General features: G+C 49.3%; 1 protein-coding gene across 5 annotated transcripts in view; it reads left to right on the forward strand.

Moving 5' to 3' along the window:
• NF1 (neurofibromin 1) overlaps positions 1 to 18,252 on the forward strand; it is a 93,987-nt gene that overhangs the window by 69,252 nt on the left and 6,483 nt on the right. For all 5 annotated transcript variants that reach the window (XM_068154925.1, XM_068154927.1, XM_068154930.1 and 2 more), the window contains 17 exons: positions 324 to 464; positions 672 to 951; positions 2,087 to 2,301; positions 2,876 to 2,937; positions 3,057 to 3,171; positions 4,012 to 4,113; positions 5,002 to 5,142; positions 5,492 to 5,618; positions 6,149 to 6,280; positions 6,797 to 6,932; positions 7,744 to 7,898; positions 8,826 to 8,948; positions 9,634 to 9,761; positions 10,436 to 10,536; positions 11,636 to 11,778; positions 12,578 to 12,624; positions 13,359 to 13,575. In XM_068154925.1, coding sequence (XP_068011026.1) covers positions 324 to 464; positions 672 to 951; positions 2,087 to 2,301; positions 2,876 to 2,937; positions 3,057 to 3,171; positions 4,012 to 4,113; positions 5,002 to 5,142; positions 5,492 to 5,618; positions 6,149 to 6,280; positions 6,797 to 6,932; positions 7,744 to 7,898; positions 8,826 to 8,948; positions 9,634 to 9,761; positions 10,436 to 10,536; positions 11,636 to 11,778; positions 12,578 to 12,624; positions 13,359 to 13,575 — 2,365 coding nt within the window. The remainder of the gene's footprint in view (positions 1 to 323; positions 465 to 671; positions 952 to 2,086; positions 2,302 to 2,875; positions 2,938 to 3,056; positions 3,172 to 4,011; positions 4,114 to 5,001; positions 5,143 to 5,491; positions 5,619 to 6,148; positions 6,281 to 6,796; positions 6,933 to 7,743; positions 7,899 to 8,825; positions 8,949 to 9,633; positions 9,762 to 10,435; positions 10,537 to 11,635; positions 11,779 to 12,577; positions 12,625 to 13,358; positions 13,576 to 18,252) is intronic.

An 18,252-nucleotide genomic window follows, 5' to 3' on the forward strand; every position in this document is an offset into this window, starting at 1 on the left:
AATTGAAATTGAAGTCTTTGCTATTAGTAGTAATTATTTCATCAAACAGCCCTCACCCCCCAAAAAAATGTGCAGGCACTGAGTGGGAAGAGCAAAGCAGGAGCGTTCAGAGGTGTGTCAGGCACCTGGCACTGGAGGAACTCTGCTCTTGTCCTGGTTGCAGCTGGCATTGGGCTTTTTTCCCAAAGGAGACCAAATCACTAAAACTGCTGCTTCAGGTTATGGGAGTTACACATCTTCAGCTGAAAAAGGAGTGAGTGCTGACTCCAGAGAAGTGAAGTTAATCTGACTGATAACAAAGAATTACTTTTTGTCTCTGACAGATAACAGATCTGCTTGATGTAGTGCTGGACAGTTTCATCAAAACCAGTGCCACAGGGGGCTTGGGGTCCATAAAAGCTGAGGTTATGGCAGACACAGCTGTAGCACTTGCTTCTGGAAATGTAAAGTTGGTTTCAAGCAAAGTGAGTCCCTTCTTTGCCTTCGTTTCCTCCAATGTAATAATCCCACCCTCCACGATAATGTGCCACTGAGATGCTTTCTGACAGCTCAGTGCAGGCAGTACTGCAAACCCTGTGATAAAAAGGGTTCCAGAGTAATTCCCCTGTTACCCTGTGATGTTTCTACTGAAGTTGGGAGCTGTGCAGTAAAGCAGAGTGGTTGCTTTTCAGGTGATTGGGAGGATGTGTAAAATAATCGACAAGACCTGTCTGTCTCCGACTCCCACCCTGGAGCAGCACCTGATGTGGGATGACATTGCTATTCTGGCACGCTACATGCTGATGCTCTCCTTCAACAACTCTCTGGATGTGGCAGCACATCTCCCCTACCTCTTCCACGTGGTAACTTTACTGGTGGCCACTGGTCCCCTTTCTCTCAGAGCTTCCACTCACGGTCTCGTCATCAACATCATTCACTCTCTTTGCACTTGTTCGCAGCTCCACTTCAGCGGTAAGTTTTTGTTCAGCTGCTCAATTAAGCTGATTGCTTGGTAGTTTGTTTAAGAAATATTTGAGCTGTCTTTCTCTCATTAAACTGTTCTGAGAGTTTGAAGAGTCTGTGTTGTACTTCAGCCTGCATACAAATGAGAATGAGGATGTGATCTACAGCCAGGGGGTGGGGAGTTCCAGAGCGGCAGTCTGCTGCAGAGCAGTGCGTAAAGGAAAGAGTTTGTATAAGGGGGTTGAGAAAAAGAGAACCACCAGCAAGTTCCTGTAATGCAAAGAGAAATCACACTGGTGCTAAAGGTGGCTGAGGTGCACCTTTTGAGTGGTTGCATAATGTGCTAACAAAAATATCAACTGCATGAGGGGATTGTGGAGCTGATAAAGCAGCTGTGTGCCTGCTGCTGGCGTTCAGCAGCCCTGAAATAACGGCTGTGGGTAAATAGGTAGCTGTCACCTGTCACCACAGAAGTGCTGCATAAAGCCAGGCTGGATTTTGTGCAGGGAAAAAATGCCAAGTTTATGTAATCTGGTCTTTTTAAGAAAGCTCATTGTGTGCCTATATATATCAGCAGTGTGTGAATGCAGACAGGGATAGAGAGAGACAGAGATAGAAGGCAAAGCTTTGCTGTGACGCAGGAGGGAGCGGCCAGCTCTCCTCTCTCAACAATCAATTTGAGGTACACCAAAAAGAACTGAAAGTTCAGGGTGGTAAAAATATTCAGTGCTAGTAGCAGGGCCATCATTTCCTTCTGATTCAAGTGGCTTTCTTCATTTGAGTGCCAGGGCCAGAAACAGAATTTGATTGCAGTTTGAGCTTAGAGTGCTGTTGGCATTCCAGAGCAGGAGCTCTCCAGGTTTCCAGTTTCTGAATCAGTGTGGGGAGAAGTCTCACAGAACCATTTCTTTACCTGAGTTTCTTGCTACCTGTTTCTAGAACACATCTTCCTGGTGACTGGTGTCAGCAGCCTGTGCCACAGCCCACAGCTGTAGCATACTCAGGGAGAGGTAGCAAGGCAAAGGGTGTTGGGTGTGCAGAGTGAGTCGGCGGCTGACCATCTGCTTTTGTACTCCTGGGAGTGTTTGACTTGTGGAGTGAATTGCAGTGCTTTAAATCTAATATGCAAATATTTATTCAACAGAGGAGACCAAGCAAGTTCTAAGGCTGAGCTTGACTGAGTTCTCTCTGCCCAAGTTTTATTTGCTGTTTGGCATCAGCAAAGTGAAGTCGGCCGCAGTCATTGCCTTCCGATCCAGCTACCGTGACAGGTCCTTCTCCCCTGGCTCCTATGAGAGGGAGACTTTTGCACTGACTTCCTTGGAAACTGTCACTGAGGCTTTGTTGGAGATCATGGAGGTATGTGGCTCCAGAGAAACTGTCCTGGAGGGGAAATGGCACTGCTTGCACTTTGCACAGACAAGCAGTGCAGTGAGAGGCTTGGACAAGATCACAGAATGGCTCAAGTTGGAAGGGACCTCAGAGATCATCTGCTTTAACCTCCTCACCCTGGGCAGGGACACCTCTCAACTAGACTTGGCTGCTCAAGGCCTCATCCTGCCAGGCCTTGAACACCCACAGGGAGGAGGAGGCATCAACAGCCTCCCTGGGCAGCCTATTCCAGAGTCTCACCACCCCTTTTAATGAAGAACCACTTCCTCAGCTCCATTCTAACCCTGCTCTCTCTCAGCTTCAAACCCTTCCCCCTTGCCCTGTCTCTAGACCTCATGAAAAGTCCCTCTGCAGCCTTCCTGCAGGATCCCTTCAGCCCTTTGAGGGTCTCTTCCAACCCAGTGCAATCTGTGACTCTCTGAGATCTGGTGACACATAGTTAGGCAGCTGACTCCTGAGGGCTAAACCGACTGCACCTTCTGAGTTTTAAAGCTCCTTGTCCTCAGTGTCCCACGTGCTCAAACAGTGTCATTCTCCCTAGGCCTGTATGAGGGATATTCCCACGTGCAAGTGGCTGGACCAGTGGACTGAACTAGCTCAAAAGTAAGTCTCAGATCTCAGCACAGAACCCCTGCCTGTGTCCCGCGCTGCCAGCTCGCAGCTGTTCCTTGCAGCCGGTGCTGTGTGGCTGGCTGCTCACTGGGCTGTGCTCCTCCCTGCAGGTTTGCATTCCAGTACAACCCCTCCCTGCAGCCCAGAGCCCTGGTGGTCTTTGGCTGCATAAGCAAACGAGTCTCCCATGGACAAATCAAACAGATCATCCGAATCCTCAGCAAGGTACTTGGTGCTGTCTCCTTCCCTTTGTGACTCACAAACCTGCTGCTGTGGCTATTTTAAGCCTTATCTTCCCATCAGATAGAGAACTCAGCATAGATGTTTTTCTCCCAAGCACATTCTTTTATGGAACTGATCAGAACTGCACCTTTTTGGAGGCCAGCCTTTTTCACTTGCCTTCAGCCTGGGGGCAGTAAATGCCAGCACTGCTGTGAGTTCCACAGACTAACAATTGGGTTTCAGTATTGGGGTTAAACTTGAGACTCTGATCCAGAAGTCAGAGTTCAAATAAATGAGACTTTTTTTTCCCTCTCTTCAGGCATTTAGCTGCATGCAGAGGATTCACAACTTTCTTTTTTTGTGTAAAGGAAGTTACTAATCTGATGTGTTGTAAATAAATACAGTGAAGAGCAGGACATTCCCTCAGGAGAACTCAGAAAGAGAGGTGGTGACAAACTGCCTTGCTAATGGCATTCCCTGCTTTGTAAAGGAGGTTGTGCCCCACAGCAAGTAAACCCTGTGCTCAGAGGTTTTCCCTGAAGCATTTTATTAGGGTTTTCTGGGCACAAGCTTTAACTGAACAGCATTAAAATTGTTGAAGAGCTGTTCCCTACTGCTTGCAGCCTGTCCTGCAGCCTCCTGTGGTGCTTTCAGCAAGGCAGAGCTCACCTCTCTGTGAATCCCCACTTGTAACAGTCCTTGGGTTCAAATGAGCTCAAGCCTTGTGAACTAATTGAGAGCAACAGTTATTGTTTAGAGCTTTCATCTTCTTTCTACAAAGCAAAGTCTAATTATGGTTGCACTTTTAACAACTTTCTCTCTTTTTTTCCCCCCTACAAAAAGGGACTTGAGAGCTGTTTGAAAGGCCCTGATAATTACAACAGCCAAGTTCTAATAGAAGCTACAGTTATAGCACTCACCAAGCTGCAGCCTCTTCTTAATAAGGTAAACAAATGGATGTGTAGAGTAAACAGAGAGCATATTTTGTAAGTTAAAATGGTAGTGGTGGCTATAAGCTCAGAGATCCAAGTGTGGTGGTGTCTGGAGTTCACACTTGGCTGCTCTGACTCATGCTCAGAGGTAGCACATATGGAGATATGTCAGAGATATGTGCAAAGGCTTTAAAGATGCTTTGGAATGTTCTGTTCTGCTTCATCAAACTGGGCCACTGCAGTGCAGGCAAGGGCCATCCCCCAGCCTCTCTCCCTGCTTTCCAGAAGGTCTGCACCTTTTCCTTGGCTTCCCAGCGTGGGATTGCTGAGATGCCTTTCAGGCCAAGGCTTGTGATAAACATGAGGCTTATCTGCTGTGCTATGAACTCAGCCATCTGCATGGGACTTTCAAGTTCATTATTTGAGCAGCATACCAATAGGTGCAGCAGTAATGAGGAGCCTCCTCTAGCCACTGGTAATGGATAGGATTCCAGCATTTGGTTTGGGCATGGAATTGCTTGGCCAGTTGTATCTGCAGAGCTGTGACCCCTTTCCAACATCTGCTCACAAATTGATAACAAAAGACACATTTCTGTTCAGGCTGGGGTAGGGCAAAATGTGTCTGACAGTTTTGTGAGCAAGGGAAGGAACAAGAGAGAGAAGGAATTGTCTTGGAAGGGGAAAAAAGGCTAAAATTAATTTGCTTTGTACTGTGCAGCTGTTAAGTGCATGAGGACTGCAGGTTCACATAAAGATCTTGCTGGAATGGATGTGGCTGAGGTCAGACCCTGCCAGATGGCTCCTTGTGGTGCCTGCACACAGCCATGTGGCAGTCCTCTTGGTCTCTCCTTTATAGAACTGACCTGAAAGTGCACTGCTGGCTGCTTCTGTTTCCCTCCAGGACTCCCCTATGCACAAGGCTCTCTTTTGGGTAGCCATGGCAGTGCTGCAGCTGGATGAGGTGAACTTGTACTCAGCAGGCACAGCACTGCTGGAGCAGAACCTGCACACCTTGGACAGCCTGAGGGTCTTCAACGACAAGGTGAGTGTTAGCAGGCAGCTCAGGCTCCCCCCTGGCTTATGTCAGGTGGAAAAAACAATGATCCACCTTCCTGGGCACTGGTTAAGCAAAGGCTGAAGTGAGCTGTAGAAACTTGGGTGACAGCAGTTTGGGTAGTACCAACAGTAAAACTGAGAAGTGGAGATGAAGCTTTTCTTCCTCTGCTCTAAACTGGAGCAGAAATGTGTGCTTGTGCTCTGCTCAAGAGAGGGTTTGGTACTTTCATGTAAGCTCCTTAAAATCACTGGTTCATCACTCTTGCAAAACCAACCTCGAGCTCTGATGATAACCTTCACTGAAGTGCTCTTCTGCTTCATTTTTTCTGGCTCAGAGCCCAGAAGAGGTGTTCATGGAGATCAGGAGACCACTGGAATGGCACTGCAAGCAGATGGATCATTTTGTTGGGCTAAACTTCAACTCCAACTTTAACTTTGCACTAGTGGGACACCTCCTGAAAGGTAGGAACACACCTTGCTGTCTGGTTTAGGGGAACACTCTCAACTCAGAAAGGATGAAGGGGAAAAAAGTGGGTGGTGGATTTCAAGTAGCTTGGGTTACTAAGTTGATGCAGAGTTAAATGTTCTTTGACTGCAGCACTTTGCCAGGGTTCCTTCCTGCAAGTGCTGTGAAGGACTTCAAAGCTGATGGTACAAATCCTTCAGTCATGGGAAGTGTGCAGCAGTTTGTGCTGTCTTCTGTGTGTGCCTGCCTGTGCCAGGCTCCCTGTTGCTTTAAGGAGGCTGATGTCTGAGATCACAGATAAAATATATCCACAGGCATTTGAGATGATGAGATTGAGGGGGAAGGGACAGAGAAAGAGAGTCTTGAATGTGCAGTTTCTGTTAGCATTGTGCTTCCTTACCCTTCCTGTGAAGTGTCCTGAGAAGGTACTGAGAAATACCTGGAAAGATTTGCAACATACCAATGCTTCCTAAGCATTCATTCAAAGATTAAATGCAGTATTTGATTTCTTCATCTCATTTCTTAGGGTACAGGCATCCTTCTCCTACCACTGTAGCAAGAACAGTGAGGATTTTACATACACTACTGGCTCTGGTTAACAAACACAGGAACTGTGACAAGTTTGAGGTGAACACCCAGAGCGTGGCTTACCTGGCAGGTAAACACACCCAGAGCCTCTGGCACTTCTGCTAGCTGAAAAGAAATGGACTGCTGTGGGAGTTCCCAGGGGCTTAGGGAGGTAAAATTGTCCCAAGGCGAAGGAAACTTGTAGCTGGAGATGGCCAAGAGTCTGGGGTCCATGCTGGAGAGCTGGTTGTGGCTGAAGACATCGGCACAGCACGGGAGCTGCTATGCAGCTTGCAAAGGCTTTAGGGAGGGTGAAGGTTTCTTGGTTTCAGTCCTGGTGTGTGCCATGGAGTCTTCCAACTTGTAGTGGCCTGGCAGTGCAGCTGTGACCGTGGGAGGGCAGAGGTTTAGCTGGGGGAGTTGTGACTGGGTGGGGAGTAGAAATCTTTTAATGACCTGCTTCAAATCTGTTCTTCTCAGTAAGGTGTGATTGCATCTCCTTGGTGCTCTGTGTAAAAGGCAGTGGTGGGAGGGGATGGGGTGCTGCTGGCACTGCTCAGTGTGCTCTGCTGTGGGAAACTTCTCTTGGCTCTCTTTGCACTTTTAGCTCTGCTGACAGTGTCTGAGGAAGTCCGAAGCCGCTGCAGCCTGAAGCACAGGAAGTCTCTCTTGCTGACAGATGTTTCAGTGGAGAATGTTCCTATGGATACATATCCCATCCATCACAGTGACACTAGCTATAGGTTGGTTGTCTGACTTTCAGAGATATTACCCAAATTTCAGTGGCTGTTGCCTGTAGTGAGTTACCCAAAGGTGACCTGTGGTGTGTTGAAAACTGCCCCCCACGTTCCTGAAGCTTAGGCAGTGCTGGTACTGCTTCCAGACCAATGTGTTCAGGGTACCAAATCTGGGTACCAAAGCCCTGCAGATTTAACTTTGAGATTCCCTAAAGCTGTTTCAGGGCTTAACTGCCCTGGAGGATGTTGAGGTTTTTTGCTAACATCCTTCTACAAGACCTAATTTCATCTCATTTTCCATGGAGATTTTTAGAAGAAAATTTTGTTTGACTTTTTAAGAGCTCCAGGGCATGTCCTAAGTGATCACTTGGTTCATGTCAGTGGAAAATCTAGACACCTCAGAGCCTGTCTACAGGCAGCCACAGAGAGAAGCTCCAAAATCAACCTGGAAGTGGGGAGCCAGCTTCTCTCAGCAGGGAGCACTCCACTCAGTATCTCTTATTAGCATCCTGTTTGAAGTAGCTGATTAGGAAAGATCTTCCATCTTGCCTCATAGGCTGATTTGCTTTGTGTTCTTCTCATGGCTTTATTTCCCCTCTCTCCAGCATTACATTGATATCAGATTGTTAGTTTCCTGTAGCCCAGGCATTTTTGGAAGCAAAGCAATCACCATTTCTTAACCTGTTTGGGGGAGATGAGCCTGTGAGGAAGGATGGGTTTAATAAAGGACAGTTTGGCTAGTTGAAAACAAACAAACTTATGCCTAAATGTGCACAGTCTAAAAGATTTTCTTAATTTAATTTCTCTGCACTTTCAGGACACTAAAGGAAAACCAACCCTGGTCATCACCCAAGGGGTCAGACAGACTGGCTGCCAGTTACCCGACAGTGGGACAGATAAGCCCTCGAACACGAAAATCCATGAGTTTGGATATGGGGCAGCCTTCACAAGCCAACACTAAAAAGCTTCTAGGTTATTAAAATAACTAATTTACTAATTTGTCTACAGAATGCCCCAGGAAGTGTTACTGGAGAAAGTACTGCTTGAATTTGTTCTGACGTTAAGTGCTTGTTCCTGGCTCAGGGGGATACCTGCAGCTCCCGCAGCAATCAAGTGCCAGAGCACTGTACAGTTTGAGAGGACCAACTCAGTTCTTTTGTTCACAGAGTGGGGGAAGCAAGAGTGGCACTCAAAATGTGCATGTTGAAGTGGAGAAAAAGGGATTAAAAAGGGAAGGAAAAAAAGATGTTGCAGATACTAAAGATCCACGGTGTGGATTTTCTGCCACCAGCCCTTTCAGCAGAGCCACGGAGCTGACTCCCCTAGCTTAGCTGCTCTGTTGAGTGCTCAACCTGTCACTAGAAGAGGTGGTCCCAAAACATTTCAGATGTTTTGTAAGCAATCTGATTTTTATTCATGGCTTCTCAGTGCATCACCTGTACAAGCACAGTCTTAATATCAGAGAACCAGGCCGAGTTGCTTGGCACAACCTGTGGGTACCCTTTGCGTCGTGCGAGTGGCCGGGAGGAGGAGAGGCATTTCTTCCATTACAACCCTCTGACTGCTTCCCTTTCAGTAACCCCATTTTGGCATGTTGATTGGATGTGCTGTGTTGCCCAGGAGCCCATAGCATGCCCCACAGCTTCCATCTTGGAATCAGCTGCATGCTTTCCTCATACCTGTTGTGAAGCATTTCGGAGCCCGTGATGGAGAGCGGCATGGTGTGATCGTATTTTTCTCTGCCATCCCTGAAAAGGGTGAAAATGTCCCCAGATTCCTGTCAAGAGGTTGTAGATAGGAGAGGAACTTGGCCAGAAAAATCAGGAGAGGAAAAAAAAACAATTAGGCTATGGCTGTAGGTTTAATGTTTTTTTTAATTGCCTGATAAATTGTTTTTAGGTACAAGGAAAAGTTTTGACCATTTGATATCGGACACAAAGGCTCCTAAAAGGCAAGACATGGAATCTGGAATCACAACGCCCCCCAAAATGAGGAGAGTAGCCGAAAATGATTATGAAATGGGTGAGAAACAGGACTAACACTTTAAGAATCATGCTAATTCTGAAGGCTTCTTCCTAAATTCCAGGTTTATTTGCCTAGGTTACTCCAAGGTAAGGGAGAAACATCTTTCCTAAAGGTGGCTTCTGGAGAGCGCAGGCTTCTGTGTCACTGGCAGCTGAGGTTTGAGTAGGAGTTGCTCAGTGTGCAGATGCAGAGCAAGGGGCAGCTCTGAAGTACTGCACAGAGGAATGAGATGAAAGGAAGAAATTTGGCTTTTTCCAAGTTGCTGAGCCAGAGCTGCAGATTTCTGCAGGAGATGGAACGTGCCGTAATGCCTCGAATGCCTCTCTTCATCTTCTCCCACATCTGCTTCCTGTGCCCCCACCCCCAATTACAATGCAAGACCAGGGTTCTTCTGGTGTCTCTGATGTCAGCCTGCTGCCTGACCCTCAATTTGGAACCTACCACCCCTGGGCCTGTATTTCACTAAAGAGGAAATTGGGGTTGTTGTTTGCCATCTGATAACACATCCCATGTACCGGCCTAGCACTGCAAGTAGTATTACAGCCTCGTTGCTGCTTTTCTACTTGGGAAGGGCTGGTGACCTCTGAAAGTTGCATCTGACTGAGTTTGTTGTGTGAGAGCTAATTGTGGTTTGGTTTGGGGTTGCTCTGCTCTGGATGAGTTGCTCTTCTTTGTCTGGCAGAAACCCAGAGGATATCGCCGCAGCAGCACCCACACCTCCGGAAGGTTTCTGTTTCTGAGTCAAATGTCCTCCTGGACGAAGAAGTTCTGACTGACCCCAAAATTCAAGCACTGCTGCTTACAGTTCTTGTAAGCTTTCTTCCTGTGTATTGTCTGTCACGTCCTGGAACCCTTCCATCCTGAGGAAAGAAGCCCCACACCTTCCCTGCAGTGCTTCTGGATGGCTGGGCTGCAGAAGGCTCATCCCTCGCTGCTGTTCTCCCAGCTTTATGGGAAGCACTTCTAGGAAGCTATTGAAATGCTTTTGGAGAGCAAAGACTCCATTTGCATTGCTCTGTGTTGTTTTGTAGCACCTGCCCAACCACTGCCCCTTTTTTCCCTGGCAGCTTCTTATCACAAACTAGTTTTGTATAATCACAGGCTGCTGATGTATTCTGCTTTGAAGGTTCCAAAGTACAAACTAATCATTCAGTTGAAAAGTGATTCCCTAGTGATAGAGGTACAGTAACAGAGCTACCATGCAGTGACTGGCCCTGCTACCACCCAGGAAGGCTCAGCTGCCCACTTTTGTCCAAAACTAGCTACATTTTCTCCCCAGACAGCAGCTTTTGCCAGCTGCTTTTCTTGTTTCCCTCATACACAGATGAGCTGGATTCCATATCCAGAGGATCTAAGGGAGTCTTCTGTAATGCTGCTTTCTGCCATTCAGAAATGCCTAAACCTGCCCTGGGAGGAGAGCAGAAGCCTGCATCTCCTGCAGGGAGCTGAGCAGGCTGCTAACTGCCCCCTTTGCCTTGTGACAGGCGACCCTAGTGAAGTACACTACAGACGAGTTCGACCAGAGGATCCTCTATGAGTACTTAGCAGAAGCCAGTGTTGTCTTCCCAAAGGTCTTTCCTGTTGTGTAAGTAGCTAAAACTCTCTTTATGAAGAATCTGTACTTGCCCCTTCCTTTGAAAGCTCCCTGGACCAGGACAAGCATGTGCAAGGTTGTTCCTCATTTGCAGGTTGCTAGCTGCAGCCTGCCCGTGCCTTGGTGAGACAAACTGTCCATGGCAGCTGGGGAAGTGTCCTTTTTGCCTCTGGCAGATGAACCTGATGGCCTTGCTAGAGCAGGCACTCTCAGACCAGGGCTGCAGATGGTCCTCAGAAGCACTTCCCAGCATCAGCTCTGCAGGCTGGCAGAGCGTGGGAGAGCTCAGTGCTGCTGTTGGGAGCCTGGCTCTGCAGCCAGCGCTTCTGCAGAGCTGGCAGTGCCACTGCTGCCTCTGCTCTGCTCTAGTGACTGAGCACAGCTCTGCCTCTTGGTCCTGCAGGGACTCAGGTGGCTCTTACTACATTCTGCACTGTATGAGTCGCTGTGCCCTGCCTCTTCAGTGTTACCTACTCCCAGCCTTGGGTTTTTAAGTCAGTGCCTCTCAGAAGGGAGCTAAAGCAGAGTTCAGAATACTCTCTGGGTGTGGAGAGCTGCTAAAAGTAGCATTTGCTGGGGTCAGTGTGTGTAAGGGAGCCCAGCTGCCAGAAACTGAGCAGAGTTTTAAAGCTGATCTGAGTGTGGTTTAGACATAATGTTACCAGGGACTGGCTTGAGAAAGCAATGAGCAAAGCAGCCACGAGGCTGTGAGTTACAGAAACCACAGCTGAGCAGCTGGCGTTTGGGTGAAAAACCTGCCCACAGGAGGCCTGCAGGGCAGCTCCTGAGCACTTCTCCTGCAAGTTTAAAAAGCTGCTCTGAAACTCCAGCTCTGACATGCACACAGACCCAGGGAATGCTGGTTTGGGATCAAAATAACTCAGATATTAGCAGCTTGAAGTGCTGGCAGTGCTCCAGTGGCTCCTTGGGTTAGTGCACTTTGCTGCTGCACTCACTGGGCACATCCAGGGCTTGCCTTCTAAAATCACTGAGGCTGTGCAAGTCCACCTGGAGTGCTGCTTGCTGGAGTCAGCTGGGAACTGCAGCCTGCTTTCATGAATAAAAGCTGAGGCACTTCTCTTTTCTTCAGGCATAACTTACTGGATTCCAAGATCAATACCCTCTTGTCGCTGTGCCAGGACCCCAATCTGCTGAACCCAATCCATGGGATTGTGCAGAGCGTTGTCTACCACGAGGAGTCTCCACCCCAGTACCAAACTTCTTACCTGCAGAGTAAATCTTTTTCCATTTGTTTACTCCCTGCTGCATTTTCAGTCAGATTCACCACTGGGAGCGTTTCAGAGCTGCAGCCCTAATAGTCAGTGCCTTGTGTGGCATCCCTCCAGCTCCCTGTATCCAGGTGAAGATCAAACTCTGTGTGGTAGAACACAGCACTGGGGAGGATTTGAGAGCTGCTTGCTGCAGTTGTGCACCAGGTAGTCAAAGTGTGAAAGCATCTGTGTGAGGGAACAAGCTGGAACTGAGGGTTCTGATCCCACCAACCCATTTAAAGCCATACAAACCAGGAGTGGTGGTGATGAAGGATGAGCTTTAACCTTCTCAGTTAGGGCTTGCTTTAATCACTGGTAGGTTCCATGGAGTGATGTTTGGTGTGCAGTGCCCAAGCTCACTTTCATGGGACACTTGAACACCACACACATAAAGATTGGTGGTTTGTGGCCCTTAATCAAAAGCTTTTGAGGAAGATCCATAAGAAACAGAAAACAGTGGAGAAGAACTTGAGGTTGATGCCATGAGCTGTGTTTTCACCTGCTGGATTTACCTTTGAAGGCCCCATGAAGAATCTCCTGTATGGCTGTTCTGAGGTGCTGATGTTGTTACAGCTTCTGTGTTTCATGGGCAGATGAAAATGCCTTCATTTTGTCACTCCTGCTTTGCACAAAGCTTAGTGCTGCATCTCCAACCCAAGCCCTCCTCAGCCCCAGTGCTGCATGCAGAAAGGGCACTTGGGGGTTGTTCTCTGTCAGTTGAGAACTCTGTCTTGGTGGTAACCTCCAGTTTGTTGTTGCAGGTTTTGGATTTAATGGGCTGTGGAGGTTTGCTGGCCCCTTTTCAAAGGTAAGAACCATGCTTGTGAGTTCCTGAGTGCTTTGCCTTTGCTTTCTGGGTGAAGCACATTGGAGCTCCAGGAAAGGTGCAGATAAATGGCAGATCATGGGCTGTAAGTGATGTAAGGCTCACTGCTACAGCTGGGTTGGAGCCTGCATAGGCTCAGGAGGGCCATGTTTCCAGGGCTGGGTAAAGCACTCAGCTCTGTGGGTGCCTTTTTACAGAGCCCCAGCACACAGAGTGTCATTCAGGAGGTCTTCAGTTCATTAGGTGTCTGAGAGTGAAAAGGGTGAGTTTAAGAGTGGTGATTCCATAGGTTAATGTTGATGTTAGAACAGAGCAAATGCACCAAGCACTGACCATCTGCACTGCCATTTGCTCCCTCCAGTCACTGCCAGCAGCACTGCTGGCAGAGCAGGCAGGGTGTTGGGCTTTGGGGCACAGGCAGGGCTTTGGTGCAGGGGCAGGTGGCTGTGGCAGTTCTCAGGGGTGGGCCAGCCACTCCTCTCTGAGCTTCTGCCTCCAGGCACTGCTGAAGGTGCACCTACACATGGTCTTTGCATGCAGACTGCTCTGGAAAAGACCCCAACTCAGTTTGTATGGATGCATCAAATGCTCTTCCCATTCTTGGGCAGAAGCAGGGTGGTAACTGAGCTCTGAGTCCTGGGGCAAAGCTCAAAGTGGCAGAAAAGGAGAAGGAAAAGAACCAGTCTTTGATTATTCTTTTTCCTCATCACCCACAGCAAACCCAAATCCCAGACTATGCTGAGCTCATAGTGAAGTTCCTTGATGCCTTGATTGACACATACTTGCCTGGAATCGATGAGGAGACCAGTGAAGAATCCCTGCTGACTCCCACATCTCCATACCCTCCTGCAGTGCAGAGCCAGCTCAGCATCACTGCTAACCTTAACCTCTCCAATTCCATGACCTCCCTTGCAACCTCCCAGCACTCCCCAGGTCAGTAGCTGGTTGAGTCCAGCAGAGGTAAAGGCTGTGGGGCACTGGCTGGGTTTGTAGCTGGGCACAGCCCTGCTGTCCCCTCAGATGTGTTTGTGCATCAGACTTCACTGCATTCCTGACTCCAATGAGTATTAAACTGTTTCCTAAGCTGCCAGGCTGGTATTTGAGGAGCTGGGCTGTGTCCAGCACTGAAGCTGTCTCTTCCAAGTCGTAAAGCATGAAGGAAAGAGCATTAAGGGCATCAGGACAGTAACAGCTGCATCTTAATATGGAAGACAGGCAGCAGTAGAGCCTTGAACGCTAATAAATACAACTGTATCATCATGGTGTTCTGCAAGGAGAATCCTGCCTCCCTGGGCACCACCAGGCAGACAGAGAATCCAGAGCTGACTCAGTTTCAGTGGACTAAAGGAGTTAAGGCCAGTGCTCATCTGGGCAGCATCATACAGAGGTCATGCTGACCCTAGGGAAAATAGAGTGTTAGCTATGTGCAGAGTACTGGGGCAGTGCAGGCTGTTGTGTTGCCAGGAGCATGCTGGTGGGAAAGTGGAGGTATTCAACAAGAACAACCATCAAAGGCAGTAAATGGACACAGGCCCCACATTCCTTCTGGCCTGGGGAGGAGGGAAGTGCAGGGAGGTGCAGAGGTTACACTGAGCACCATGAGAAGTGCAGGGAGGTGCAGAGGTTACACTGAGCACCATGAGAAGTGCAGGGAGGTGCAGAGGTTACACTGAGCAGCATGAGAAGTGCAGGGAGGTGCAGAGGTTACACTGAGCACCATGAGAAGTGCAGGGAGGTGCAGAGGTTACACTGAGCACCATGAGAAGTGCAGGGAGGTGCAGAGGTTACACTGAGCACCATGAGAAGTGCAGGGAGGTGCAGAGGTTACATTGGACAGCATAAAATTTCAGGTGAAAAATGAGAAGGGAACCAAAAGGAGCAGGAATTGTGCAGTGTAGCAGATGAAGCCTAAGCTAGAGGCTATCAACCAGGGGAGGAAAATGGAATTTATGTCAAAGAAATCTGCATGAAGATTCTTCCTGAAGTGATCTCTGGATTAGTGTCTCAGAGAGCAAGGAGATGCTCTGCTCTTACAGCTCCTAGATGGTGATTTAACTGTTGCAGTTCTGAGCAGCAGGGGCAGTCAGCCACTGCAGGCTGCTTGGTTGCTATCTGCTGGGAGGCTTGGAGCCCCTCCCCTGCAGGTGCAGCAGGCACAGAGGGGTTTGGGCTTCTTCATTCTCTCATCCCCTGGTTTCTGCTAGGCTGCACCTGGCTCTGTTGCAGAAATCTGCTCTTCCAGCTGCTGTTTGCTGCCAGATGCTGTGTGTGTTTGGCTCAGTGTGCTGAACATTGCAGAGGTGCAGCAGGGTTGCAGCAGAGCCCTGGCTGTGTGGTGATTTGCTTTTGTGTTTCACACAGTGATTGCAGCTCACTTTTTTCCCACTATGAGAAGCCAGCTGAAGTTGTTTAGCTGTGGGGAGATCACCTCCTTGGAATACTGATGCTGAGGTCTGGAATTACATTTCAAGATGCTTTGTCAGCCCAAGTACAATCCAAACAAGATTTGCTTTCCAGTTTCCTGCCAATTGCAGATGATTTATCACTTAATGTTCTCCTCAGTGAGGAGAGGAGGTGGGAAGCAGGCTCTCCACACTGGGTACCTCTTCTGCTGCTTTCTTAGCAGCACTTCTAGCCTACAGGAGACAGTTCCTGGGATTGTTTTCTTGGCTTCTATTCCTGAGTCCTGGCCTGGAAGGGTCTCCCCTCTGATCTGAGCAGCAGGAATGGGTAACAGTTGAGTCTGAGGACATTTTAGAGGCTTTTACTTAGTACTTTCCAGTGTCCATTACCTGTCGTGGCTGCATCATCTCCATCCTGCACAGGGAAACACTGCTGCACAAAGCCCCCAGGGAGCACTGCTGCAGGGAGCACTGCTGCAGGTAGCACCCCAGGCTATGGAGAAGGAAAAGGAGGTGCTGGAAACTTCCTTACTTACTACCCAGCTTGCTTGCTGCCAGTGTGAAAGTAGAGACCTTGTGGGCAGCATCTTTCCATTCAGAGGAAAGCATCAGTGGCAGCTCCCACAGTGCTTCCTGCAGGGATGAAGTGATGGTGCAGGACTGGGCCCTTCCCTACCAGGAGAAGCATTTTGCTGAGTGGATGCCTCCCTCTCTCCTGCCTCACTTTCAGTTCCTTCTTCCTTTGTTAGCTAAGAGGAAGGAATTAATCCTGCTCTTCAAAGATGTCTCTCAAGTGCTCTGCAAGCAGATGGCCTTTGCCAGGCACTGGGTAAGAGCCAGCTCTGCTGGAGCTGGGGAACTTCTTCAGCAGACTGTGGGCCTGTCCTGGTGCAGGCACAGAGGTGTGGTGCTGAGGGACATGGTTTAGCACCAGGCTTGGTAGTTAGGTAGTGCTTGGACTTGATGATCTTGGAGGTCTTTTCAGCTGAAATGATTCTGTTCATGACACTGTGCTGCATGGTTTGCTTGGAGATCAAATCCTAGGAGACTCTTCTGAGGGCCAGGAGGTCACCAAGGGTTCCAGTTTTCAGCCTTCCTAGGTTCCCAGTGGGTCTGGAGCAGCCTTTAGAGATCAGTACCTCCTGAAGGCCTTGTGCTCAGTGTTCCACCTCAGCAGTCCTTGTTTCCCCACCAGCTCTCTCTGTTTGCCAGTGTCTCGCCTGTCTCCTGGAGCAGTCTTGTTTCACTCCAGCAATCTGGATGCCAAGGTCTGTGGCCTGGGCAGGGGATCTCCAGGTGTGGGCCAAGGCACAATGTGGAGCTTTTCATTCTGCTCCCTCACCCCAGGTCTGTTGCATTGCTCCACTTCAGCCAGCAGAGTCAGTGCTTTCAGCTGGCAGGTTAACCACTGCAGCTCTGCAGGAAGCAGGCTTTGCTCTTCAAGCTGTTTGCTTGTCCTGAAGATGGCATTGGGCCTCTGGCACTTGGTGGACTCCTTAGCTGCAGAGACTGATTTTGCCTTCTCATGGACTGTGCCTAGAGCTGTGTGAGGTCATTGCTGGACACTGCAGAGACAGGAGTGAGGGGGTAGGGTATGGAGGTGAAAGATCTCCTGCCTGCCAAGGCAGAAGTCATTGGTGAAAGCATTGCAGAAGATGGGCAGGGCTGGGCCACAGGGTTCCCTGAAGCAGGCAGGCAGCTGTGGGAAGCAGAAGGCTTGTAGATCTCCTACCCACTGGCTCTGATGTGAGAGCTGAGAGCAGAAGCACCTATGCAGCAGTGTTGAGCTGCTTCACCTCACTGGGTTCATGAAAGGCTCCCAGCCAAGGGACTTTGTTATTATGGCTCCAGAGAGATTCAGTTGCAGATACCTGAAAACAATTTTCTTGCCTCTGGAAAGAACCAGGTGAGACCACTGCTTAGAAATGTTTTGTCTGTCACCATCTCTCCTCCTTTCCTTCCCCTTCCCCTTGTCCTGGACATGAGTCACTCACATTTTTTCTTCCATTCTGTCTGTGAAGCTTCTCTGCCTTGCTCTAAATCTGCAGTTTTCATGCCGCATCCTCATCAAGGTACATTCTGCTTTCATCGTGTTTGCACGAACTGCTGCTTTGGTCTGCTTCAGGGTTGGGCTTGTGGCATGAGAATTGGTTTCCTGACCCTGTTGACACAGGAATGGCTGCAGTCTGAGTGCTAAGCTCTTGCATTTCTTGTGTGGTGCTAATATCTGGCGGTAGGGCAGGCAGAGGAAGTCCCACCCCTAGGGACAGATAGAGACAGAGAAGTGGATGCTTGGGATGTGAAATTGCTCTGCTGCAGGTATTGACCTGAGATGAAGAACTATTTTGTGTGAGCTTTTGAAAGTCACTGGAAGTCAGCTTTAGCTTGAGTTACACACCCTGGGAAGACACAGGAGCTCTTGGGACTGCACTGCAGCAGCCAGGAGCTCCATGGAGTGGGAACTCAACACCATTGGATTCCTGCTTCTATATGGAGAAGTAAGAAAAATCTGCAGATGAGGTGTTTTTCCCTCACACCCCTGGGCTCTGCTTCCTATTCTCATCCTGGGTTGTGGTTTTTGTAAGCTCCCACCCCCAGGAGGAGAGGAAGGATGATGTAGCCTGCAGCCAGCTGCTGGCTGGAGGCCTGAAGCTGTCCCTGTCCGTGTGTGAAATGCAGAGCGTGTCCCGTGGCCTTGCCGCTGCCAGCGAGAGTCAGCTGCTTGCAGGAGTGAGGCAGAGCTGTGGGAGATGCCATTCACAGTACCAGGATTTGGTTCTAACCTTTTTAGTCACTCTCAGGCCTCCTACTTCTGGCTGCTGGTTGTGCTTCCAGCCTCTTGCACAAGCGACACCCTCCCTGCTGCTGGCTCCAGGCAGGCCCAGCGTGGTGCTGAGCCACGTCAGACGCTGGCTGTGGGGCAGGAGTGGTGTGACAGCTACCCAGGGAGGTTGCTGCAGCACTGACTAACTCATGACAGCCTCAGCAGAGAAGTCATCATGGGTTGGAAGCATGTCTGTGTCAGGCAGCAGCCTCAGCTTGTGCACCTCCAGGCTGTCCCCGAAGCTGACGGAGTGGCGGCTGGGGACCCCCAGCCCATCGTGCCAGCAGGAAGGGCAGGCTGCAGCAGCTTGGCTTTGAGCTGTGTTGGATGGGATTCTTCCAGCAAAGTGGAGCAGAGTTTCCTTGTCCTGCAGAGAACCCTTCT

This window comes from Melanerpes formicivorus, unplaced genomic scaffold, assembly GCF_026170545.1.
Source record: "Melanerpes formicivorus ecotype bairdi unplaced genomic scaffold, bMelFor1.0.p_v2 SCAF_29, whole genome shotgun sequence".
NCBI lineage: Eukaryota > Metazoa > Chordata > Aves > Piciformes > Picidae > Melanerpes > Melanerpes formicivorus.